This window comes from Dermacentor variabilis, chromosome 4 (assembly GCF_050947875.1).
Source record: "Dermacentor variabilis isolate Ectoservices chromosome 4, ASM5094787v1, whole genome shotgun sequence".
In the NCBI taxonomy this organism is placed as follows: Eukaryota; Metazoa; Arthropoda; class Arachnida; order Ixodida; family Ixodidae; genus Dermacentor; species Dermacentor variabilis.
This window is the reverse complement of record NC_134571.1, coordinates 116691596-116718755: the sequence shown is the minus strand read 5'-3', so window position 1 is coordinate 116718755 and position 27160 is coordinate 116691596. Positions and strand designations below refer to the sequence as shown.

Genomic DNA, 27160 nt, shown 5'->3' with positions numbered 1-27160 from the left:
CAAATCAAATGCAAGCCCGCTTTCTGTGTCCAAAGCAGAGAATTAACTTAGAAATGACAAAATAATTTGTACACAAAAGTAAAAATCTAAGGCACACTGCATTTTTTAGCAAGAAAAATATGTTCTGCAAAATGCCAGCTAGTTTTCTAAAGTCAGTTTCTTTGCACGTTTTTATGCCAGCTTTGTCCCTATACAGCCGTGTTACGCAGTAAAGCATACAGACGCCTCAAAGGCGGTTTTGGTTTCATATACCGTATTTACTCGCATAATGATTGCGCTTTTTTGTCAGAAAAATTGACGCAAATTCAGGGGTGCGATCATTACGAGAGTTAAATTTCCCGCAAAAAAAAAAAAGAAAGAAAGAAATGAAATTTCGTCGTCCCGCGTTGGTGCGGGACACCAAAACAAAAATGCCGGCCGGCCGAACACACCGAACGAGTTTTTTTTTCTTTCTTTTCTCGTGAGTACATTACGTGCATTGAAACAGTTTCTTCCGCATCAGTAATGAATAATTCGTTAATATCGGCAAGTTTGCGGCAATAACTTAGCCATGTCCACTTTGAGGGGACAGAAACAGATGGGTGCGCTTAGCTGCCAGTGACATAGAAACACATGGCCGGCATGCTGCGGAAACTGCGGCATCTGTCTTCACTACTATCCTAATACGGCACGTTTCCGCTAAGGGTGGGAGAATATCTTAGCTGTGTTGCAAGCGTCGCCATATGAATAGGGTACACTTTTAACGTATCAGTGTAAACGTGGCTACTATCGTTGCCGCTCGCGATTTGTTGCGTGCCCACGAGTGCAGATGAGAAGAACCGAAAGACGCTTTTTTTTGTTGTTGACCACAACCATTACAAAGCCTACACATAATAAAGGCAAGTTTGGTTGTACCTCTTTTTGTCATGGAAGTGCTGAAAGGGATGAAATGAGGCATCTACTTAAGAATGTTTGGTGCGTGCAGACCGCTTGGTTGAGAGTCGTTCGCGCAGCATACGACAGATGGTAAGCGCGATCATTATTAGCTAGACTTGGCACACGACATATCGCTGCGGCAAGTTCGGGGTGCGATCATTACTCGGGAAATTAAAAAAAATCAAATTTTGACGACAAAATTCAGGGGTGCAATCATTATGTGAGTAAATACGGTACTACTGCACAGCGCAAGCTGTTCTTGGGAGAGAGGGCGAAGAAAAAATAAATAATTGATGTTAAAATAGAGTAAATATGGTAAGCAGACATTTGAACCATGGTTATTGCTCGAAAACATTCCTAGGGCAGGTCGAAAACAGGCGTTTTCGACAGGAGTTTTTTTTAATGTGTTAAATGCATCGACTGTTCCCCGAGCTCCATCGAAACAGACACTGCCTCTAAAGGCGTCACTACTGGGTTCCTCATAGGGGCCAGGCACATGTGTGCTGCCTGATCAAGTTCAAATTATCCAACAAAAGCCAATTTTAGGATTGAAATAACGTAAGCTTTTGCCCATAGAAATGCCAGGACCTTCAGTTGTGGCAGAATTAACGAAAGTCTACTGTATACATATGCAAGCCAAATGAGTCCGCACATTTTACGATTTGGTTGCCTGCAACATCACAGTAGTTAGAAAGCTCCCATGTTATAACAGTGACGATGGCGACACCCGAGGTCCTTTGTTAGGGTTACCTTAAGTGAGCTTAAATACTAACCTTACAAGAGTTCTCCTTGACAGAAAGTGTGTGCTCTCCAACCCACCAACCTATTCACACACACACACACGCATGCACACACACAAACAAAAGAGTATCACACTTGGGAGGTGCAGAACGTACTGTGTGAGGGCCCACCTGGAGTGTACTGAGGAGGCGGTGGGGCCTGCCCAATCAGTGGTGGTCCCACAGGGGGCATGCGTCCCTGGTTTGGAAAGGGGCGGCTCCTCTCTGAGCGGCCCTGGGGTGAAGGACCCCGGGGCCCCAGCCGAGCCGAAGGGGGACCCCTGTCATTACCGCCACCACCCAAGTGGTATGGATCACCTGGCAAAGGGGAGAACTCCCAACTGTCACTTCAGTGCAGCCAACAAAGGCCAATGGATCAAACAGGCAGCCAGTGAGATGTTCAGACAGACAGACATGGGTGCCTGCATACTTTTACAAGCACCTCCAAGGCTAATATCGTTGTGACCATTGGACGAAAAGACATGAAATGTCCAGATTTGAAGTAGGCAAGCTCAGCTGTGGAACATTTGCCATATAAATTGCCATTCTGCTGGCCGCCAATTTACCAAATGCCAATGCAAACAACAGTGTTCAAACAGAGCTGCCACCTGAGTTCAGGCCAACTGCAGCAAACCCAACACAAGTCACTAGACAGCCCCGTCTGATTTCAATTGCGATGCTGCTGGTCATAGCCGTGTCCTTGAAATGCTAGCTTAGGAAAATGCAACTACAGATCTGGCTTATCTGTAAAAAGGCAAATTCTTGCTACCCACGTCGTTACGTTAAAGTATTAAGACAACTTACGTTCGCCTCGTCCCTTGCCATCAAAGCCAACTGGACACAAAAGGAGATGGAACGGGAGAGAGAAAAAAAAAAGGTTTTATGAGATGGGGTGTGTCAAGTGAATTGCATTAGACCAGCGATCGAATCAAAAAAGAAGCGGAAAGTAGAGAGAGGAGGAAAACAGATAAAATGGTAAGTGTACCTGAATTCCGATCGTACTTCCCCACGAAGCGATCCATGCGGCGCTCGCCACGGTAAAACTCATCATACTCCCGTGACTGTGACGAAGCTAAGGAAAAAGCCAAGGTTATGATCAGTAAGGGGTTTGAAGTTTTTTTTTTTTTATATCACACAGAATGAAATCAAAGACATCAAGCAACTCTGCTATTGTGAAAAATGAAGTTTTGCAGGCAGAGTCATACCTATGTGACATCCGTTACACTTCTATGAAGATTTATGCAACTATCGTGATGCAATGACACCATAGCAGAATGCCTTGCATGAAAGTAAACCTACTCAGTAAACATCTAGCTGGACACTGCCCACCAACATAGGCCAGTTTTGCAGCATACATACACATTGACAGATAATTACATTGCAGCAACTTAAAGAGACACTAAAAAGAAAATATCGGTGTAGACAGATAAAGCATCGTTTATAACGCTAATTTTGTTAAGTTTCCCAGCAAGAGGTTGATTATGAAAAGAGAACATGAATTTCGAAGTTCAATTGCTAAAATTTCATGCTGAAATGCTAACACCAGCACATCAGTGTGACGTCACGAATTTCAAACCATTTTCTTGTATTTTGAGTCATTGTGGCTCAGTAAAATGTTCTTCAACCTTGCTGAAGTCATTTCATTGCGAACAAGCAACGAATAAGTAAGTTTAGTGAAGTAACATTTATTACCTTACTTATTCAATAAGGTGCCAATGCAAAGGTTGTGCAATATGTCGAAGAATGACCAATAACAGCGTATATGGCAACCGAGGTCTTGTGTGGCCCTTTTTCTACAAGAACAAGCAAAAAAAAAAAAAGAAAAAGAAAAAGAAAATGGGGGGGGGGGGGAGAGGTGCTTGCGAGATTTCCAAAAATTCGCATGGCAATGCACCGCTGCACTAGTAATAAAAGCGGTCTCAGAGATAAACGTCATCATCTAGTACATTGTGCATATTATGCACATGCAAGTCTGGGCCGCAGTCTTAGAATGGTTCTGAAAGCAAGACGTTACAAGATCGCGCTACCTCGCATTTGATAAGGGCTTAATAAGGACCAACGTTAGGCGCCAAAAATTGCTGACGCATCAAGCAAAAAGGGCGGACGCTTGTTCCCAGTCCATCTGTTGCCTGTAAGCCAAAAAATCCTCCAGCACAACCCCATGCGCACGCACGAAAAATAGGTGCACGATTGGCTGCGCCAGCAGCGACATCATTGCTCTCCGTTGCAGCCGAGAGTGTGCGCAGCAGTTTCTCTCCGGCTCCCAAATGGGTAGGTCATGTCATAAGTACTCCTGAGGAGCAGGCAGCTTTTGATCAGCAACGTTCCGAGCAGAACCGGGAACGAGCTTGTCTATGCCGTGCTGATGCTGCTGCCCAGGCACAAAAACAGGCTCGTGCAGCTGAGCGCAAGCAGCAACTGCGTACCGACCATCCGGCAGCCAACCAAACCGTCGGCATTAACCCAGTGATAAACACCGGGGCTGTACGTTTCAGCTTCGATGGTTAACCATCTGTACAAAATGCTTGGGTGGTGTTTTTTATTTCACAGGCTTTCTTTTTCTTTAAAACAAAGAGGTCTTCATGAATCCTAGTTGCATTAAATTATACTATCAGTCATTTTCAACATCATCCACAACTTTTTCACTGACATCTCATTGACTAGGTTAATGTATATATTTAGCTAATTAACACATTTGTGCACAATAAATGATAAATATTCACAGTGGCCATCATGAACAACACCCACCACGGTAAATTGAACACTGTTCACATGGTACCCTCTGTACCCTCTGGTAATTTTTCGTTCTTGGAGACGTTCAGTTAAGATAGCAAAATACTGCAGTATAAATGTGAAGTGACATACCGGTCATTGCATGTTAGCCAGTATTTCACATAACTTGCCAAGAGAGAGTACTCTAAGATAATTTGGAATACAATAAAGGGATAAAAGTATTCACTGGCTTTCCAAGCTGCTTCATCAACCAATATTTTGAATAAGCTCAATTATTGGGCTCATTTGCAGTTCCACCGGAGGCACCATAAGGGTGATGTAAAACGGCAGCCGATATTTTGTGTGCCCGACGATGCTTTATCAAAGTTTTCTGACTCAATCTGTGCAAGTCGGTGAACCTTCCATATTGTGTTCGCGTTGCCACAAACACAATATCAGAGGTTCACGCTTTCACCGAACTTTTAACTATGACCACCATTTGGCCGATAATGTTCACTAATTACAAAACTTTACATCCTTGGCTTGCTTTCTGCAGTGGCAAAAGCCCGACTTTGTGTGGTGTGGCCATGCAGACAGCGGTGTAGCCCGAGTGCAAATTCGAATGATGATTGCAGTTGACATTGGATATTTGTGACCAAGACGTTTCACGAAAGCAAGCAGGTCGTTTGCCGTCATGCCACACTTGTCCCGCTGACCGGAGACGTGGGGCACGTGCAAAATACACATAGAATGTCACACGCACGGCATCCGCCCATTAATTGACGCAGATGTACTTACCAATAGAGCACGCAAAGCGAGTGCTAAAATATAAAATGAAACTGATGAGCTACACACTGAGCAGACTATATGACCTTATTCATTCGACGCGGTTTTCCTTCCCGACCGCCCCATGAAATGAGTGCCAGCTCAATCGTCTTTAGATGGTCCGTGTATGCACAAACACACAACACTTATATAATACATTTTGTAATGCACTGTACGGCACGAGCTGTTTTCATTTTCTTGCGGCCTAGGTACAATTATGCCAACACACCCACACTACAAGGACACTGCCGCTGAAATGTATTATTTAGGCTTGGATTGCAGGGCTAAGCACTAACCAACAGATTAGTGCTTGCCACTGAACATGCACACCCTGCTAAATCTGGCATCTTCATTCTAAATTATAGTGTTTTGGCACAAATGGAACAGCACTTCCACTCTTGCAGTAGACACAGTACCGATGAAATCTGAAGAGCAAGCACGGAGGCAGCGACGTGACGTCTGCAATGATGCACGCACTAGGCACACCTCATTTTATACACTCATGATTTGGTGTTGCAAATGCATCACAGCAGACATAGCCCCGATGAAATCCGAAGAGCAAGTAACAAGTGCCAGGCAGTGACGTGACGTGTGCAATGACGTATGCACTAGGCACAACTTTAGTCAACCATAACTTTGGTGAAACCGTGGTGTCAGGGAAGCGTGCTCGCATCGCACCCTTGAGACCCGGGATTGATTCGCACTCAGATCGAAATTTACCAAATTTTCTTTTCAGTTTCATTAATTGACTTTGTTTACACAAACCTGCCCGGCAAATTTGACAACACTCCGAGCATTCCTGATGTGTTTTTACTTGTCATGCTGTCAGCCATTTTTGGTACTATCTTTCAGTCACGCTGCCGACGACAATGCCCGATTTTCGCATAGTGGGGCTTATAATGCTTCTGCATTAAAAATACCTCTGGAAACTATTGTCTAGATGTTGGAAGGCACTTGCGCACATCAGCACTGCCTGCAGCGGGATGCGTGCACGGACAGCAGCCGCTGCAAGCATGTATTTTCATCACACTTTCTCATGACCTGATCCTTAACGACTTTTTAAATCACTTACCAAATGAGCAGGTGCATCTTATACACTGGTGCTACTTTTATACGTCTTTTTCTTTTAAGACTACCGCTTGGAAGTGCGACTTATACAAAGGTGTGACTTACAGATTGGGAAATACAGTACTTTTGCAACAAAAATATTTTGCAACAATAAGTAGTCCAATGCGCCCAGTAGATATGGAGTTAGTGGCATGCAAAGATTGCCCTTCATCACCTCTGCATTGCTCCCGCCCCTTCAACGGCCTGCACTGCACCCCCAAACCCCTAGCCTTGTGCAGGAAGCTGTTCCCTACAAGTCTTGCAATCAAAAGTAAACATACCCTGGCTGGGCTTGCGACTTTGCATCTCAAAGTGGTTCAGATGCTGACGACTGCACGTAGTTACCACCGGGTTCTGACCATGAAGTTCCCTGTCACAGCCACATAATGAACAAACCAGTCAAGCACAGTGTCTCATCTAATGCAAGCACAACCACACTTGCTATAGACAAACCACCACTTATATCTGTCCTACGCATTGCATGACTTCGGCCAGTCCTTCGTTTAATCAATCTCAGCAAGAACAGTGGCCATCTGCATTTGCTTTCTGATCAAGTGGCAACCATGCACGCACAAAAGTGACTATTATATCTGGACAAAAAGTTTCTGGGACTGTTTCCAGTTGGGATCCTCCATCTCACTCCATTCAATATGGCTATTCACAATGACCCATCCTACCTGCTAGCGGGCGTGCACTCACCTGCCCTGTACTGGCTAAATTGCATTAACATTTGCTTGTGTAAATACTGTAAATATACCTAATAGTCCCTCTTTATGTTTCACCTCTCCTCGCTGCAGACTTTTTTTTCTTTTCCCATATTGTTCCCCCTCCCTTGCAGTTGTGAACAACTGCAAGGGAGGGGTAACCAATATGGGAAAATATCTGCCAGCAAAATTCTTTTAACAATCACAAATAACAGTCACTTTCTCTACAATCAGACAGCTACCCCGCATAATTTCATCAGTAATTTTACATTTCATCACTTCTTGCATTGCATAGTCCATTATTTTAATGTTCCTTGTCTTCCCCCAAGTTCTGGCCCCACATTTTGGCACCAACAGAGTGCCATAGCAGGGCTCTAGCACAGTGACCACGCTTACTAGAGTAGCTGAACTGTTGCAAGGGTGTGGGCTGCCTAGCCATATGCGCTTGTGCTCCTACCAGTGTTCTGCTCACCCTTGCACCTTGGCCACGCCGGCATGGCAAGACTACTTCTTAGACCTTGCACTACCTTTTTTTCCCCGCTTCAATCACTGATTATTTCTTTGTTGCTTGAACTGTTTTTCCAACTACTATTTTGCCAGACTGCACAAACCTTGCACATCTGGTGATAAAACCTTCGTTGGAAGTAGCACCTGTCTTTGTCTACATCTTTGTCAACCTTAAGTACTGCTACCTCAATTAATTTTTTATTCTTCTGATGTTTCCCTGTTTGACTATTCCCAATGATGTGCTTACAAGCACTAATTGTGAGGTTACCCCTAAGATGCATGCCCAGTTGTAGTTTTTGGCTGCACGGAGCGGTGCTAGAAGCATTTCAAGCACTAGCACAGCTGGCATTGCTTTGGGCAGCCAGTCAGATGCCTGGGCGCTGGCCTGGCTTTGAAACGTGCTGGCACACAGAGAGCAAGGTTTGCTTTCTTCAATTTACAATGAAGATAGGGTACACTAGTTCCCTCTCCGCACCTGCCCCAAGTTTCATCACGCTCTGTTTGGGCTCCTTAACGATTTTCACTGCGGGAGCTGTATTCATGGGTCAATTACCTTTGGACATGCACATGCTTTTGTCTGCCTTAACCAGAAGAAGAGGTTGCATTAAAACAATAGGCACCCTTCATCTTTGCTTACCTTTCCCACCAAAACCTAGCTTTAGTCAAGCTTTTCTTTTCCTTTATTATGCATACTACGAATGCACTCCTCCCCCAAAACTACTTAAACAGCACAAAAACACATTTCATGCTGACATGACAGTCATGCAGTACCCCTCACTCACCAAGGATAACACTGCCTTTAAAACATTCCACTAGGTCTAACTTTGTCTTAGGAAAAACCTGTCCTGCCAGATGCTACATTTGGCTCAATAAGGAACATAAGAGCAAACATTTTGTTGTGCAAGAATAGTAAGTTTACTGATCACAGCCCAACAAACATTCTAGTCAACTAGCATAACTGCTGAGCTCATTCGTGAGCTTTAGCAAACAATCACCTACAAATGCAATGCGTACACATCATGCATTGCCCTAAGCCAAAGCATGCCATATTTTGCTCATCACATGCATAGTATCAAGGCAATGTGCACAAAGAACTCATCAGGTAACAGGACCATGTTTCAATGGGCAAGAACAACTGCCCAATTGAAGTATTGCATGCACAAGAGGTTATGTTAACAAAATGCAAGGCAAAAAGCTTTTCTAATTCATACAAACTAATTGAGAGATCTTTCTAGATCGAAGCAAAACAAGGCCATGAAAGACGACCTGAACCTCAGTGTAACAACGAACACAATTGTTGGCACAGGTCATCGGATTTTCGCTGCCTAATTACCATGACAATTTCACAATTCCATTGAGCTAAATGTATGTAGCATTATGCCAGCCACAAATCTCTCAGAAAAGCTCTGTACATGTACACCCAATCACAGGATGAATATTGTGCACTTACTTCTTGGGCAACTTTTCCATGACAGCACGGACTGCACTATCCGATCCCAAAGTCACAATGCAGAATCTGGTCAAACCAAGTGTATTCTTTTACTAAACACGCATGACAATGTAGCAAAGGGGGCCATGACCACAACTTCCAAACATGTTGTAAATGATGGTGTATTGTCTTTCCAACATATTACCAAGAGACAGAGCGACAAAAAACAGCGAACATGCAATATATACTGCGTAACACAACTACAGCCTGTTTTGCAGCACCATCGATTGCCAGGCAAATGTAGTTACAATGGTTCAAGTTATAACATTTCCGTGTTCTGATCTTGTGGGTTGCCCTCTGTGAACATGCTACAATAACCAGAACAGGCTTGTGGTACAGTTGTCTGACAAATGGCACGTGCATTATAAATATAGCGGTATGTCAACAAGTTTCTCCGATACGAGCAAGAGTTCCGAACACAGAAAAACACAAAAAAGAAGGAAAAAAAAAAGAAAACACATTGGCTTACACGCAGTTTAGTGTTAGCTACAGGAAAACATGTGATTTCAGTTTAATACAAACCAAAAAATGGCATTAAATTCACGTTAGTTGTCGTAAGTAACACAGTTCATTTATATGTCATCTTTAATTTACGCAATCTACACACATACACACATAGATCAGATGATCTGGACTCCACAGCTTAAGAGTGACATGAAGAAACAGAAGGTCAACATGCAACCTCAGCTTTACAATAATGTACAATAGAGCACTGACGAACGAGCCGCTGCTGCTAAAAGCGGCAACCATGTTTAGCATGGCGGTACCGCTCGGGAAGATACCAAATGAGTGAGTTCCTACCTCACAAATGTAGGTGGCACTCAATATAACCGGCAATTGTAACGACACAGTGATAACACTGTGTTAAGCACATCCCGCCACATCATTACAACTGGTTCTTCCGCAGAACATCACGGTTCACTCATAATTTTCGTCAATATAAATAGATCGAGCCTGGCAAAATGACAGCTAAGCACTAGATTGATGCACCATGAAGTGCAGTGAAAACAACTAGCCAATCACCTTGGCACATTGATGAAGATTAAAGGCGGCTCTAACATGAATTTGCTTAGTTGAAAGAAAGAAGACTTGCACAGCACAACGAGTAGTTAGTGAAAAAAAGAAACCAATACTGTGCCATAAAGGCTATCTGCACAAACTGCAGCATGCCTTACACAAACACAGATACACACATAGACAAGATGTGAAAATGTGCCACGGTTGTCTAAGCCTGCTTGCTCCCCAAACGTTAGGAAATGCTTCAACACTCTCGCGTTTTTCTTATGCACAAATGAATCTGTCTACATCGAGCCCAGACGTTGCAAGGATGCCTGACTCACGAACCTTGATGTTCATCTTTCCCACACAACTCTCGAGACTTCTAACATCGTCTCCAGCACATAATGCACATGAGAAATATGATGGTGGGAGCTCGATATTTAGAGCATTACAAGAGGTGGCACTAGTGTTCCGACGTGAGCGCCACCTGACGGCACGTGGACCGACTGAGCAATGAAACTGTTCTTTGTGGGGAACATTTTGGCAAAGGAATATGGGGCATGAAGTACTGCCCAAGAGGACAACACTGCCGTGAATAAAGCGAAATTTTGCATTACAATTGTGAGCCTGTTTAAAGCCTCCTCTACTTGTACCTACGCATTAGCATATTTTTAAAAAAATTGTTATTAAAAGTTTATTTTTAAAATTTTCCACAAGTTGACCACTTCTAGCCTGCAGAAATTCTGTTCAGCATTTCGAGATGTCAGCTACTTTTCTTGAGGGGGCGCCATATTACGTGTGCAGATTTCACAGATACCAAGCATTAAAACGAAGATGGACACTGTAAATGAAGTGAGAATGAACTGACGTATCTGGCGAGACCACATTTCCCCTGGATGCAAAGGAGACTTGGGGACTGTGGTCAACTGCAATGTCCAATGACTCAAAAGCAAGGCCAGTCAACCATATTTCAGCTTTTCTGGGTGCCATTCAATCCAACATTGCAGCAGAAGTGGACAACACGGCGTTCGTGTTGTCCACTTCTCTGCTCTTGTGTCCTGTCTGCACGCCTAACTTCTATTTTGCATAATGAATTGCAGCACTACTTTGTAAGTGCCAGCATTGCGAACACAGTGAAGTAGACATTGCAGCCAATGTTTATGTGGGCTGGACAAACAGGCTCAAATAGTGCTGCTGAGCGATGCCTTCCTGCAGCCACTGAATTTCAGTCAGTATTCAGTTTTATTCATAGTCATTGTGTTAATTGAAGGCACCAATGAACTGCTTTCGGATTACCTGGAGAAGGCTCAGAGCCACCCATTGAACATTACAACACAGAAGAAAATGCAACTGCACAATGCGATGCTAGTACAAAGCACTGGCTAAATCGACATTTGATAGTGGCACTTTCAGCAAACTGTGAAAGTGTGAGAACAAAAGTGCAAAATTGGAAAGACTGTGCATAAAGAGGGGAGGGGGGGGAGGTCACACGTGTATTTAGTTATAGGTGCTGTGATATGAAGGCCATTTTTCAGCCTTCCAATAGGGAAGTCAAATGTGCAATCTGGCAGGCTTCTCTATGTTACAATCACTGAAAATACGCTGAGACGAGCAGAGGTTTCAGCTATGCCTTACTCTAACACATTTTCTTTTAGATAAAATATGACATTCTTAAATTTTTTAATTTCCTTATAATTTGGTATATCTGGGTTCGACTGCAACATATGATAAGAGCAATGCCTTTCTATGTACGGGTTGAACAGGAGTAGCGAGTCATGTCGAAATCACAAAAAGTGCAAGCGTTACAGCACGTCAAATTCACAGAAAAACGCAGCAGACATTCCACACTATAAAAGCTGTTCTATGGAACAATGATGAATCTGATGCACACAGCAAAAGTGCAATATCAGGGGAAAAAAAAGAAAATGAACTTGCCGTGTTAAAGGCTCAACACTTTTTTAGCAAAAGAAAAGCAGCCAAAGCACTACATTACACTGTGCCATATTACAACGCTGGCAGCGCAAAAAATCACACAGTCCAATTTGTCAGTCCTTCACTACCATGTCTCGAAGAAAAGTCCTTTGGCACCAAAAGAAGCATGCACAAAGTAAAACAAAAATGTATGCAAAAGATGGAGTAACTCAACAAAAAGGTATCTTCCATAGTGTTTTATAAAACACGGCATGCTACATGTAGGTAAACTGCTGACAAAAGAGCCCCTGTGCCACTCAGGGGTCAAGGAACGACGTTACAGGTAGTTCGCATGTGACATGATGAGCAATCAATCTTACATCTGCTGTTACGCAATGCTCGCAGCAACTCTATGGAGATTTGCCCGTTGCTTTATGAAGTGGCACTCGCGAGACAGAGAGAGTGTGAACAGCAATCCACACAGGAGGCTATCGAAGCAGGCGCTGCCAAAACAGAACACGGGCTAAAATTCTGCACGAGAAGAATGTAGAGTCGGCAGGATGCACAGTCCACGAGAAAGAAGAAATCGCAGCACAGTGCACACTACTGCAAAGAGTTCCAGAAAAGACGCAAAACTTTTTTTTTTCTGGGCACATTGTAAAGGCTCTTACCCCTTCGACTGGCCATTGGCTCTGTTCTCAAAAAACTTGATGTCTAACACATCGTTGACCCCAACAGCACTTATGGCATCGGTGACGTCTTGGTCCGTAGTCCACTAGAAATGGTGGTCAAGCAGTAAGGGAGTGTGGTCAGAGGCACTGCAGGAAGAAGGGGAGGGGCTGCGCCGGTCGGTGCACGCACCAGTGGCCACCCAAGCGCCGTGACAAGACCTTCTCAAAAGCAGAGAGAGGGCGTGAAAGCTTCACCGAGGCATCACGCATGACAATATGCACACAGTTCTGGCCCCACAAAGCAGCACTGGGCATTCCCCAAACAAGTGCAGGACACAGCAAGACATCGAAACATACTCGAGGGCCGTGCCAGAGCTTGGCACCAGGGAGAGAGTATCTGAACACCATATTGAGGGCATGCCTGATCACAAAACCATCTACGTACCACACAGCATTTCATTACACTCACAACTGTATGCATTTATTTGCAAGCACACAAGATGTGCCCACATGCTGCTGCAGGAATGTGGGCAGTAGAAATGCTACAACTATATAAAAACTTGAGGCTTATTTCATGTGGTTTCGTGGAACTTGCCAACCAGTGTGTCAAGGCTCTTCCATTTGTTATGTTGAGGTAAAACTGCTACTGGCAAAGCTCTGAAGCATTTAGCAAAGCAAAAAAGGCGTGCCACACACAGTGTAGTAAGCACACACGAAAACTAAAAGCTGTGCAAGTGATAAGCTGCCACATGGCACCCGAAAATCCTTCTAAGTGTTCATCTGCCAGCATAATGTAGCAAAACACTTCCCTAATTGCTGAAAAAGGCAAATGCTGCTATGACAAATGCTACTTGCAGCAAACACACAACAAACCCTGGAAAGCAAATGGCATAGAAATCGAAGTTTCATGCGAAAACGGCAGATTATGTTGACCTGTTGTGCCAGGAAGACAAAAAAAAGAAAGCACATTTACTCATTAAATCATTACGTAAAAATTAAATGTACTGCCTCTTTCATGAATGGCTGCAGTATGCGACAAAAACACAGCAGATCAACACTGGACTCTAATGCAGCTAACTATATTGATTGAAGAAAGCTTTAAACCTTGATTGAGTGCAGTTGTTTAACACACTTCCAAAAGCAACTTTAACCTTCACTAAGAGGATGCCTTCTGGGACGATCACTTTCGGCAATACTACTGCCTTGGCCATCATCACGCGCTGATTGGCTGTTTTAGCAAGGTCGGAAAATGAAGAGCACCTTCTAGTAGTTCCAGTCTACGTCAATTTTATGTCGCAGTGTTGTTGGGTGCTCTCGACATATACTGAATAAACAAACACTGTCTTTTTGCAGTTGGTTGGCGGTCTGCACAAAGTATTGCACAGCAATATTTGTGGACTGTTGATCGGCTAGTGTACTGTGTTGGCTTGTGTAAGTGACAATTTTCAGTGACATTGTTGTTTCTCGCGTGGTTCCTCGCATGCCAGCGAGCAGGAGGACAGCAGACGATTTAACGACGTCCAGCGTGTCTCGTTTGAGGGCTCCGCTGTAGTTTTGCCATTCTTTCCATTACCTAGCTGGACGTGCGTCAAAAACATTGTAGGCTTTTATGTTGAAAAGAAAACACAGACAATAAACTCGCACAAGCACTGTGGCACTTGCTTTCGTCTGCGCTCAGGCTCAACCCATTTCAAATTCAAAAGGGAGAAGCCATGTTTACATGCTGCCCCTCTGGTGGCGCATGATGGCTGACACACAGATGCAGAAAGAAAGCGTATCAGTTTATATCATCTAAATTGTACTTCACAACGTGAGTTGTAGCATAATTTATTAATTAGAATAACCCATTTCACACTCCCCTTTTCAATTTATTTTACTTAAAATGGCCTTAGCCAACCGTAGTCAGCGAGCAGAACTCGTACTACAGCGATTACATTCAAAAACAACACACCCAAGCCGCTCTGCAATCCGCATGGTGCGCTCTCTCGTGTGTTGCGAAGCATTTGAGAATACATGTTGCTAGTGCATGCTGACGTCACCAGTAGGCAGCCAGCCGGTTGATACACAGAATGTGATTATGGTCGAAAGTGATCATCGCAGAATACATCCCTAAGTCACACTGAACCTAAGGAAGCAAGTGCATGTAACAAACTTTCTTTTGCTCATAGCCCCCCCTCCCCCTCCAACAAAGCTTACTTTACTATTTATTCTCAGTTAATAGAAATGATTTCAAAACCAGGTCTTCTTGTCGCTAAGGGCTTATTACTACGAAGGTAAAAGAGGGCAGCTTCAAACAACAATGAAAAAGTGAACAAATGAAACCAACGCACTTTTTATACAGCATACGCTAGCTTGGAACTGAAAAATGCCAGAGGATATTTTTTTAGCACCTTAAACCCTTAGTAGCATAACAGCAATGAATCTACCATAATGTCGATACACAGGTGTCTAGAGTAAGCTTGTAAAATTTACATATGATCAAAAAATATGCAAGTCAAGTTAACATCTGTTAACAAGAGATGTTAAGTGTGCATACATATCATGATGGCAACTAAGTCCAGGGTGCATTTTCGAAGTCAAAAGGAAACAAAGGCTTATCACGACATGGGAATGAAAATCTTCCTAGCACAACTGTTCAAGTGCAAGTCATGTGAACACGTGTGCATAATGAGCCTTTAATTTAGGCTGCAGAACTGCACAAATTAACAGTGCCTGAGACTGATCAGAAGTTTTTTGAACAGCTATTTCAGCATAAGTTAGAGCGCTAGCCTCCAAGCTATTTTCACACAAGTTGCAGCTAGTCTTTAAAACAGTTATATATTACCAAAAATTTCAGAAAGTCTCTGAAACACGCATCTCCACATAAGCTATAGCTAGTCTTTAAAAGCTATTTAGAGTGCAACTCTTAATGGCCCGCTCATGCGGTGAGCGTCAGTCGGTGGTGGCGTAACAAAGCGAACGAGCTCAAAAGCGAAAGGTGAAAGAGCAAACACAGAGAGGCAGATGAAAGACATGAGCTGTGAACGGTGGAGACCAATGAGAGTGGCCCCTGTAGTGACGTGCGCACTGGGAACTGGTTTCATGTGGACCCGCCCGACCCCTTGTTTTGTACTGTGATCAACTCGCATCGGCTCTTGTTTGCGCTTGTTTCGATTGTCATGATTTGGGATTGCTTTGCGATTTGACCATATGTGCGACGCGAATTGTGCAGTACTTTCTAGAAGCCAAGCAGCACTAGCGATCACACTGGACCTTCGACGAGTCATGTATAAAAGCCGATACGTTTGACCAGCAGATCAAATTTTCGACGACTGACAACTCAGCTACATGTCTCTCTCAAGTTCTCTGCCTCAATATATCACGAACTGAAAATACACATAGAGCTGCGTTCGAATTCCTCATTAGAGAGTATTACCAGTGAATTTTTTTCATGCAATTTACAGCTAGTGTCTAAAATAGCTATTTTGGCACATATATTACAACAGACTTCTGAAATGGCTGTTTTAGCCCACGATACAACTCATCTCTGAACCAGCCATCTGAGCACACTTTGCAGCTATTATAAAACACCTTTTTTAGCAAGCTACAGATTACACCTGAAATGTCTGTTTAGCATAAATTACAGTTCATCTCTGAACCGCTACCTGAGCACAAGTTGCAGCTAATCTCAGACAACTATTTTAGCATGCTACAGCTGGCCTCTGATAACGCCTGTAGCACAAGTTACAGCTGATCTCAAACACCTACCTCAGCAAGTTACAGTTCATCTCTGAACCAGCTATTTTAGCAGATGCTACAGCTAGATTCTGTAAAACTTATTTTAGCACAAGTTACAGCTCATCTCTGGACCAGCTATCTGGGCTTAATTTACAGCTAGCTTTTGAAATGCCTGTTTCAGCCTAAGTTGCAGCTAGTCTATGAAAACATCTAATTTTTAACACCGTTAAGCAGCCTTTTAAGAAGTTGACTTGGGTGAGCTGGTTCACCATGAAGGTCCATTGAAGTAGCGCAACGGGATGAGAAACACACAACCCGACTGGTGCAGACTGCCAACCAAACTCTACTGGAAAAAGCTCCAGCCATTTATAGTCGTGTTTATTGTGGTTTTTTACATGACCATAAGTGGATGGTGCTGCTTTCAATAAGGTTTGTTTGGCAGTCAGCACACAGTCATGTCTTTCTGGTTCTAGTTTCACCATCGTGCTGCTTCAATAGACCATCTATTCAAGCACAAGTTACAAGAAGTCTCTGAAACGGGCATTTCTACCAAATATGCAGCTGGCCTCTGAAACAACTATTTGAGCATATATTGGCCTATTTCAGCACAATTTACAGTGCAACTCCAAAACAGCTAGTTAGAGCAAGTCAGGGCTAGCCTGAATGCCCTATTTTCCCACAATCTACACTAGCCCTCAAAATGGTCATTTTAGCACAATATGCAGTTAGTCCTTAAAGCGGCTATTTTAGTGTAACAGCTTGTCTTTCAAATAGTTATTTTTGCTCAAAGGGTACAGACAGCATGTGACTGCACAGGAGAGACAACAACGGCCTTGTAACAACCACACTGACAGATCCTACAATATGTGCAACTATGGTTGAAATACTTGAAATACAGAAGGCCATTTAACCGTCACAATCTTACTGCAGAAATTATTTGAAACTTTATTAGTCCATGAGGTTCACCTCAGCTGACAGCTAAAAGTACCAGACAAATACCAGCTAGACCAAGATGGCCAAAAAGAGTTCCACAACTACCTGCAAAGTTGGTGCCACGAGTACGCCCAATGGATCCAAATATGCGGCACGCTGCATGCCCTCAATGCCCGATTTACGTTACATGATTCATCAGTATAGACAAAGCTAAGGTCGACCAAAAGGCAGGCTAGCTTATAGGACACCAGGAGGACTAGCCCGTTTGCCACGTGAAACAGAACACGTCAGACCAGGTCATGTGGCACAATCTAGGAGACCTGGCTACTTTACCACGCCCAATGAATCTACAAATGTGTAGTAGGCTGCTTAATGTGTCACAAGCCCCACAGATATATGAATATGCCCCCACAGCTGTTTCCACACAGCAACACCAGGTATGTCCCACAATATGTGTCTTATTCCTATTGAAATGCAGGAAGCCATTTCAATATGCTGCTAAACGAAATGTCACAAAAAAGTGTTTCAAAAGTTGCCAAGCAACATTTCAGTACACAAACGAATTTAATGGAACACGCCAAATACAATTGCTAGGAGAACCTCGATATGTCCACAAGATTTTGCAGTCTCTTACAAAGCGTAGTTAATGCAACCTGACCAATTACCACAATGTACAAGAGCTGTGCTTTGCTTCCATAAACAAATTCGCATTTAAATCTACATTTAAAATTAAAATAAAAGTGATATCAAATATTACAATTTGAGCTATGCTGTGCATTAATTCTAAACGCAGCGCCTGAGAAACTGTAACAAACATGCCCCAACAAGACCTAAACACGACACAGTGACACTAAAAATTATGCTTTGCACTTTGACCTTAGAAGGCTATATATAGTGCCCCACTTGTTGCTTTGGACATGCCTTCACCTAGATAGACACATGCCAAGCAAAATAAATATGGGGCATGACTGTACACCCTTAAACTTTACAATATGACATTGCATGCACAGTCATATACTCCTGAACTGCTACAGAACATGGTACATTTCTCCAACTGCCCATAGCACTGAATTAAGTCTGAATGAGTCATGCTTTATAAAATAGGGTATCAGTGCAGATGCTTCCGCACATTCCCAAACTAGATATTCCACTTCAGACCATTTCGCTGCAAATTGCTGTAATGTGGCCATAAGTATCCTACGCTCAGAAAGCTATGGTTCAACATAACCATGTTTAATATATATTTAGATACACCAGGTGTTCAGGTAAGAGTTTGTAGCTACCTCTCAAAGTTGAAAAAGAACACAATGTTTTGGCCCAAATTATACTTAAACAAGGTCACAAGGTAATGGAAATTCTCCAGCTGTCACAATGGCAAATGGGGAAAAAGAGAACACGGCAACTTGACGGCTGCAAAGCCTGGTTTCAGCATGCCAACTAGGTCATAACACTGTTGCAAAGTGAATGATGCACGCATATATATATATTTTTTAATATTCTGAAAAAAATATGTTAACAATGTCTGCTTTTGACTTGCACAGCATTAATACAACTAAAGCTAAAAAAAGAAAAGCACTTTTGCACAGCTTATTAGAGAGTGAGTGTGCAGCAATAGTCACTTCAAAAATTCAGTCTGAGCTCGTTACAATCAAAGTATTTGTTATCCTATGCCCATTACAAAAAGTATGTATAGAGCTAAGTCAATAGAAAGAATACGTAGAAAAATGTCCACAATAAAAGGTTGTGCTGAAGGTGCTCCAATACACGCACAGATCATTAAAGAAATTCAGGAATCAAGTCAGGTGAACACACATGCTGTGTGCCCCTGCTGTAGTGTTTGAGGGATTGAATCTTGCTTCCGTGGACACATTTCGATGGAGGTAGAATGAGATGCATTTTTCTTCTGAATCATTTTACACCTATCACCTACAGAACTCTAGCGGTTTGACTCTGTACTTCTTCACTAGATAGCAGCACCTTAAAAGATGGGATAAGGATCACCCTATGTTGCATGGATGTTTTTGAAGGTAAACAATTGGGACATTTTCTGCCCCTTACCCCACAAAGGGCGGACTCTTGAAATCCCCAAGTTTACCCACTAATTCAAGGTAGGTCGATCTTTATCCCAGTTTTTTTTTTTAAGGTGCTGCCATATTTTGTGAAAGAGTACACAGTTGAACCACTAGACGTCTACTAGAGGTATGTTGTAGGAGGTGCAAAATGATTCAAAAAGAAAACATGCCTTCATTTGTGCCATGCCGTCCTCCTCGCATGACAAGTGGCTTTGACATGGCCCAAGTACGCTCGTTAAGTGTCTTGGTTTTCAGTTTTGCAAGAATAGCATAAAAAAAAAGATTGTCAAGATATATTCAATAGCATTTATAAATATACATTACTTGTTTATGAGCGCCAATTGCTCTATCAGGTTTTTAAAAAAGATGAAATTATGTGGTTTAACGTGCCAAAACCACTTTCTGATTATGAGGCACGCCGTAGTGGAGGACTCCGTAAATTTAGACCGCCTGGGGTTTGTTAACGTGCACCTAAATCTAAGTACACTGGTGTTTTTGCATTTCGCCCCCATCGAAATGTGGCCGCTGCGGCCGGGATTCGATCCCGCGACCTCGTGCTCAGCAGCCCAACACCATAGCCACTGAGCAACCATGGTGGGTTTCTATCAGTTTTCTTAGCTCTAACAAACACATCAAGGCAACTTGTTGTAGCCTTGCTCTTTTCCTCACTGTGCATCCATCATCTGAACACTGTATCAACTCTCCTTCTTAGCTTAAAGAAACGTCACCCAGGAAGAAGTTGTCAACTCTAATCTGCCTTCCTGACAACCAAGGTACATGCGAAAATTCCTGTAGCAGCAACAAAGACACTGCCTTTGTGCCGCTTGATGAAGGGAACGAATTTGAAAAACCATCTGCTAGCTATTTCAGGGAAAGAAAGGGATCCAAGAAATAAAGGTCTCGAAAGAAGCAATGCATGCCTTCTAACAGTGAAGTGAATAGAGGACAGAAATTCTGCGAGGACTATGTATTTTGAAGCTCTCTAAATTTGCGATAGAACCAAATGCATGAAGTTCAGGCAACCCCAGCTACTCATTATAAGTGAACACACATTATGTACAAGGTGCACATTACAGGACAGCTAGTACTTGCAAATATTTGTAATTTCAGAAAGCATTATTTGTACTGTTATGAACATATTTTATGTCAAGCAAAGTTCAAGGCAAGCTGAACCTTCGTATCCTGGAACTCGTGTCACAGTGCCCTTCAAGATGCTTGAATAGATTACAATACCAGATTTCCTTCTCGATAGTGCAGTAAATATTCTATGATTTCATAAGAGCACCTCCAATAAATTAAAACAAAACTTTATGGTTACTTATTAGGCTCACTAAAAAAAAAAGCTCCATCATTGTTCATCATAACAAGGATGAACTGTAATCAAGTTACCAAACCATGCCACCTTTAGGGTTGTATAGATTGTGCACATATTTCTCTGGTGCCATAATGACACTGAATAAAATAGTAGTTTCATACAAGGATGTGGAAGGAGGTTTACATGAGCTAACCACCTCCAACATCACAACCAGTTTAGATGCAACACCTATGCTCTTTATGTTAAATGCTTTCAAAGGTAATGAACATCTTTATAATCTGAATGCTTCAAATATCAAAACTAGTCTCAAACCTATAGCAATTGGTAAACAGATTCTGATATTTAGCCTTCTTATGCAAGCTTATTTAACTTAAATTTCTGTGCACTTATATTGTCCACAGAAACTACAAAGCCTGCTTACGGTCCATGATAACCTCCAGAACTAGTGAAATGTTTAGACAGATAAAATACATGTGTCAAATTTAAACGTGAAGCTGCAAAAGGCCACAGAACTGCAAAATGATGGAAGATGCACCTCACTCAGTGGCAATATCACAACTGCATTACGCCAAGAGACAAGGGCATTTTAAGTAACACTTATTTTGTCAGAATTCTGTGTGTTTTACATTATACGACTGAAGGCAATATATTGTGAGCTAGCTCTATATTGTGATTGCACACTGAAAATGGGAAAACTTTCAAAAGGACAGTCTGGACAATTCCCTCTTTCACTGTTGGGACCACGTGTACTTTAACCTTACGGCAGTATAGGCAACATTTGATGTGTCAGATACAAGCAGCCTATTACTACTCCATGCACATTTTTTCTCGGGAGGTGCGCTGATAGGAACGCTATTCATACCCACACAGTGACCACTTAACTGAAATTTAGGCAGCGAGCACATTTTCAACAAACACTTCTTTCCTGACAAAATTGTATGAATCTGTGCACTACACTGCACTTGTTGCTTGTTTGCCACGAAAGGGAGCCACAAAAGGGAGCCACAAAAGGGATATGCATGTTTACTGCTTGCAAGTTAAAAACACTGTGTGGTTGCATCCTTAACCATTTAATCGGCAAAACGAACAAATCTGCAGATAGCCTCCACCCCAACTTTCTTTCCGATAGCTTCATTCTCGTCAAATGAATATCAAATTGAGTTCGAAAACGTAAAGTAAGCATTATACATCTGCCAATTTATTGAGAGTAAGTTGAAAAGTGTACATGTTCGGTACGTTAAGCAAGAGGCACAGACAGATATGTTGAACTGATAATCCAAACTTGTGCTGAGAAAGCACACCCTGGAATTTTGCATAAAAATATGTCTCCATCCCAGATGTGGCAAAAGGCAAAGAAAAGGCAGCACAATCACTGCATCCCCCGCAGATGCTAGCATCAAAAAAGCAAAAAATGTAGAACACCTCAAAACGTTAAGGGATTCACATTTAGCAGACGTACATAGTCTCAGATGTCGTTCAGGTACCGAGTGAAGGATTAGAGCAGAGACCAACACCATCATGATTCCAATCAACCCAAACGAGCAAATCACAGCTTAACTCTCAATACTTACATATATAACAGAGCAAATATTTACTTTCACTTCTGGGCCAGCTCTATCAAGTCGCCTGCATCATCACACAATGTGCAGCCTGTGCTGAGCTTTGTCTTTTTTGCTTTTTTTTGTTTTTTTGAACGTGGAAGCACACATTCGTCTGCATAAGCTCACAACCAGCTTAGTTCAGTGCATACATATACAATGTTCCAGTAAATTCGATGACAACAGTCGTTCACATACCCACTTGGGAGCAACATGGAGGAAGAAAAGGAACTAAGAGCGAGTGTCATGCGATAAGATTGGAGCCAAGGAAAGTGGTCTCAGTATGTGATCATGCTGTGGATTCTTAGTGCTTCCAGCTGCGACACCAGGTGCAGCATCAAAATACAACTGTCACACTCGCGCACTTATTCTGAGTCTATTCAATACCGTTCGACTCGCTTTGCTAGAACTGTTCGCGCTATGCTAGCATCTCACAAATAAAGAAAAAAATCTGCAAATCTCACTACATAGCAGTGCATATTCCAGTTATGTACTTTCCACAAGATATACCACCGACAATCCAAGGAAGCTATTGTTTGCTACTCAAACATAAGTCACAATGCAGAACTGACGAATACAGCAACTCGCGTTCCGAAGACTGCATTAGATCGGAACCACTTCCTGTCATCTCCATCAAGGATTCAATATAGTTCAGAATAGAAGCTTCCGATCACATTTTGTAATTTTGCATGTAATATAACTTTGTTGTGCACATTTTCTGAATTCACTCTCTCTGTAACGCCTGACAGGCGTTGCGAGTAATGACATGAACGAAAGTTTATGCTTTACGAGAAACTGCTGTAGTTGCACAAGTAATGACATGAACGAAAGTTTATGCTTTACGAGAAACTGCTTTAGTTGCACAAGTACACTGGTAAAAGTGCACATCAATCAAAACCTACCATGAACCAAACTGCAGCTGAGACTCTGAAGTCATGTGTTGGGCACGGCAGAGATCATAAGGGACAGGGATAGCTTCACATAGCGTGAGCCAGCGAATGGCAGCTGTGCAACATTATGCTCCCTCCTAGTATCTTTTCTTCTTCCATGAAGAGCAGTTATAATCATAAAATAAAAAAAACAAGCAATAAAATCCGCCACATACAATTTCAGCAAACCACCACCAATTCATCTGCCACAGAAACAAAAGCTATACAACACCAGTGCAACCCGGGCACAAATCCCAAATTCTGTGAACCCACGGCAACAAAGCAGTAATGTGCACAAAGAGCATTGTCGACACCCTCACGAGAGTTCTTGTCTTCAAGGCTTACCCAAGTCAAGTTTCCAATGTACAGAGCCACACGCTTTGAAGGATGGCTGTTTCCCTGGGACTGGTTACCAATCCCAGACACCTGAAATGGTTGCATCTGCTGTAATTTGACTGCAATGCTTTCACAAACAGCAAAACTAAAGGTCGGCTTTGGGTACACCACATTCTGAGCATGTATCTTCTCTGTACCCGAACTGCTACGCAGTGACACGGGCACTCAGGGAGCATGGGACCATGCTTTGCAAGGATTCTTTTGCTCCGATTCTACCCCTTTTCTATCATTCAAGCATGCTGAGAACAATAGTGCTACGTTGCATGAGCCAATGAAAAAGGGCAAGAAGGAAACAATAAAACAATTGTTACGAAATATCTCTGGGGCTGTTTTTTCAGATCAAGATTAAAGTGCTCCCAAACTATTGAGCTCTGAATGTCATTGTTTGCAGCATCCTTGGCTGCGATAAGGTGCAATTATGTGCCTGTTAAGTCAATTTTGGCAGTTCTTCCATCTTCCAGGCATGTCAATGAGCTGATACATATAGCACCTGCAACATGGCGTCTCTACAGGACCAAAGTAAAACCAGAATGGTAGGGACAACAAAACAAAACAATGAAGCACCATATTTTCTCATGAGCCACATTATTTTGCATTTTTTTTGCCTTTCCTAATTGGTTCCAACAGTGGCATGCCAACTTTCTAGCTGGGATTGCCATTCGGCACGATAGCATTCAAGCCAATAAGCAAGGGTGAAATGAAGAAAAAGGCAAAAAGAAAGAATAATAAGATTTATCATTTGAGACTATTGACCCTACATGTGTTGGTTGGAAGTATGATGGCCTAAAATTGCCACTAGGCCAGCTGCTAAATGAGCTAATACACTTAACAAGAATGAACTGATCAATTTCAAACTTGCTCACAGTTAATTTTTTGACATGCACCAATTTCTGGCTTTTGCAGTAAAGGCCACAGTATTGCTATGCCAGAATGAAACACATTGGGGAAGGAACAAAATAGAACGCATCAGACTGTTCATTACTTCAAGATTGCTGCAAGATCATGGCATAACTGGGTGATAAACACACCAAGTGCCAGAGGTAATCCTAATGCAGTAATCAACATGTGCCCGCTTAGTACTATTCTTCTGTGTCTCTTTAAAATAAATACTTTGCAGCAGTAGCAAGAACATTCATATGGCAATTTTGACTACCACGAAAGGTATCCTGCGGCAGAATTTTTGACGATGGCCTGCAAGAACGCATCTAATCACAAATTAAAACATCAAGCTGCTAGCTACAGCTGGAAATGAGGTAAGACACAGGGGCAAATAAGGATGTTACGTCTACTTTTGACATACACGCAGATAAGCTCCTCGGTGGCATAGTGAGGTTGTTACATAACCACGAATATTATAACATGAATAATTTAGAGCTTAAGTTCAATATGTGCAGAATAGCTTCTTCTCTTGAGTGATGTACCATTCTTAATTTCTTAAGTTTCAAAGGCATTACTGTTCATTCAAAACTATCTGAACAAAAATCAAACAAACTTTCCCTCTACCTTACACTCGTACAAACAAATGCATAACTTTGCGCACTCAAAGCAATTTCGAGTACAGCAACCACTGACGGATGCAGTCATATTGTCTGTGGCTCAAAGCAAAACTAAAAAAAAAAATGGCATGCAGTTAAGTCCACTTCTGCTATACCTGCAGCCTTGGCATGGTGCCTCTACATTAGTTTCAACCTGCTTCACTGCACGCTAGCTGCAGGCACTACTGACAATTTAGAAACATATTTGCAATGGCTGAATTACGCGCAACAAGGCGCGTGTTAGGCTCGAAAATGTCTCACCGCACACGTCTACCGGCTGATAGAAATAGGCTGGGAAATAAAGCATTTCATTGTTTTTTTTTGCCGGCGACACGCGGGATGCGTTGCCCTCGGCACAGGTGCGCGGCAAGCAGCCCGGCACCGCTAGCGGATATACCTCGTCTGCATTTCCATCGCTGGACGGTGCAGCAATAACGTCGTCGTAAAGATCCACGTTGGCATCGTGCTCATTGTATCCCTCCTAAAAAATATCAGAAGAGAAATAAAAAAAAAGGATGTAGTACGCCACCGTTACCAAACTTCCCAGGATAACGCCGACGCTGGCAAACGCCGTCTCACGGGTAAAACAGAAACGCCGCGCAGCTTCTGCGCCATAATGTAACTCGAAGACGACACCAATTAATCAATAAGCTCACGGCATATCTCGGGGCTGCTAATATTCCTCACTTACTAAGCAAGACCGGTAAATATTGGATCGTGACGAGACCGTCGATACCGGTCACCATGTTTGGAAGCCACGCAACGGACCAAGGCGAGCATTTCTGCTACAAACCTAACTTTGGTAGTCTGAGCGCAAAATGACTGCACATTTATCGCTAAGTTGCAAACAGTAAAACGCAAAGAACGCATACAAGCTTAGAACTGTGACATGTATTTTTCTTGACTCCAAGCATCCAGCAAAAACAATGGAGCCACTTAAAACGAGAGCAGAATGGCTGCTTCGTAGAAGTAAGTAGTACCGCGAAAGCTTCAGTTAATATAACAACACAACGTTTGGCAGGACTGAAAGTTTTTGCCACTGACTGCGCGGTACACAAAAGCGGCTTGCCTGGTTAAAGTCTTGCTCGAGATCGTCGGCGTAGAGATCAATATCCACGCCGTCCGCCATTTTGGCTGTCTTCCCGACGAACTGCTGCGAATCTCTGAAGATCGCAGCACCACGCCCGTTTATGCGATTAAAGGGCGAACTACTGGAACGCTCAAAGTGTGTTGATCCTTTTGAAAGTGTTGACCCAAAGGTTGCAAGAGACAAACGCACAGCTTCATCCGTTGTATTAATCAATAATGAAGCGGTTGAAAAGTAAGGCTCATTTCTGAGAAGGAACGTCTTTCTGTTCGGTCAGCATAGAACGACAGCATGTAATACTATCGGCGGCGAGGAGTTACGGAGTCGCCATTTATCGGAAGCGCCTCGCTGGCGTAGTATGAGGGATCACGTGGCGCGCTCCTCATAGGTTTTGCTGTCAGCGCTCACTGAAAACACCACGCGCGAGCTCTCCCGGACATTTCTGTAAGTGCTTTCGAAACGAGAGAAGTTTCTTACTGTCTAAATAATAATCTTGGGCAAACTGAAAGCACACAATCGTTTACAGACGCTATCTCTTTACCGAATACGTACAGTGAACGCCACTGCGCGCAGTCGCCGCGATGGAGTCTCCCGAACCGGCTTCTTGCGTGAAAGGTAGGTAAACGCTGAGAGCTAACTATGTGAAATATGTTCTTATAGTGTTTGTATAACTAAATGGAGCGTAATAGAATGAAGCCTCAATGCAGCGATCGCACAGATTCGCAGCGACCGTCTGCGCGTCTGCATGCATGTCCGCGCAGTTTCGCTTTCTCCGCGCGCGCGTTTTCGCACCGTGCCATGAGCTTTAGGCCGCAGAATATGAGCATTTGACAGTATACAAGCAACCATTGTTGCGTGGGCGCTATCAGAGCTGTTCAAAAATAATTTCATTGTAGAGACTTCGACGCCTACGGAGACTGTGATGTGCCGTCGCGACGATTCAATCTTTTTTTTCTACT

General features: G+C 42.9%; 1 protein-coding gene across 12 annotated transcripts in view; it reads right to left on the bottom strand.

The window, feature by feature from the left end:
• The window catches only part of LOC142579658 (cleavage and polyadenylation specificity factor subunit 6-like), a 62378-nt gene extending 36058 nt beyond the window's left edge, over nt 1–26320 (bottom strand). For 6 of the 12 annotated variants that reach the window (XM_075690074.1, XM_075690073.1, XM_075690075.1 and 3 more), the window contains exons 1-9: nt 26184–26319; nt 25512–25595; nt 23529–23609; nt 12620–12723; nt 9000–9065; nt 6620–6708; nt 2680–2766; nt 2499–2528; nt 1812–2012 (exon numbers count right to left, since the gene is read on the bottom strand). In XM_075690074.1, the coding sequence (XP_075546189.1) occupies nt 1812–2012; nt 2499–2528; nt 2680–2766; nt 6620–6708; nt 9000–9065; nt 12620–12723; nt 23529–23609; nt 25512–25595; nt 26184–26243 (802 nt within the window). In that variant the 5' untranslated portion in view covers nt 26244–26319. Of the gene's footprint in view, nt 1–1811; nt 2013–2498; nt 2529–2679; nt 2767–6619; nt 6709–8999; nt 9066–12619; nt 12724–23528; nt 23612–25511; nt 25596–26183 lie in introns of those variants that run through there. The other 6 variants (XM_075690078.1, XM_075690080.1, XM_075690077.1 and 3 more) reach the window with 4 other exon arrangements.
• Nucleotides 26321–27160: the final 840 nt, after the last annotated feature.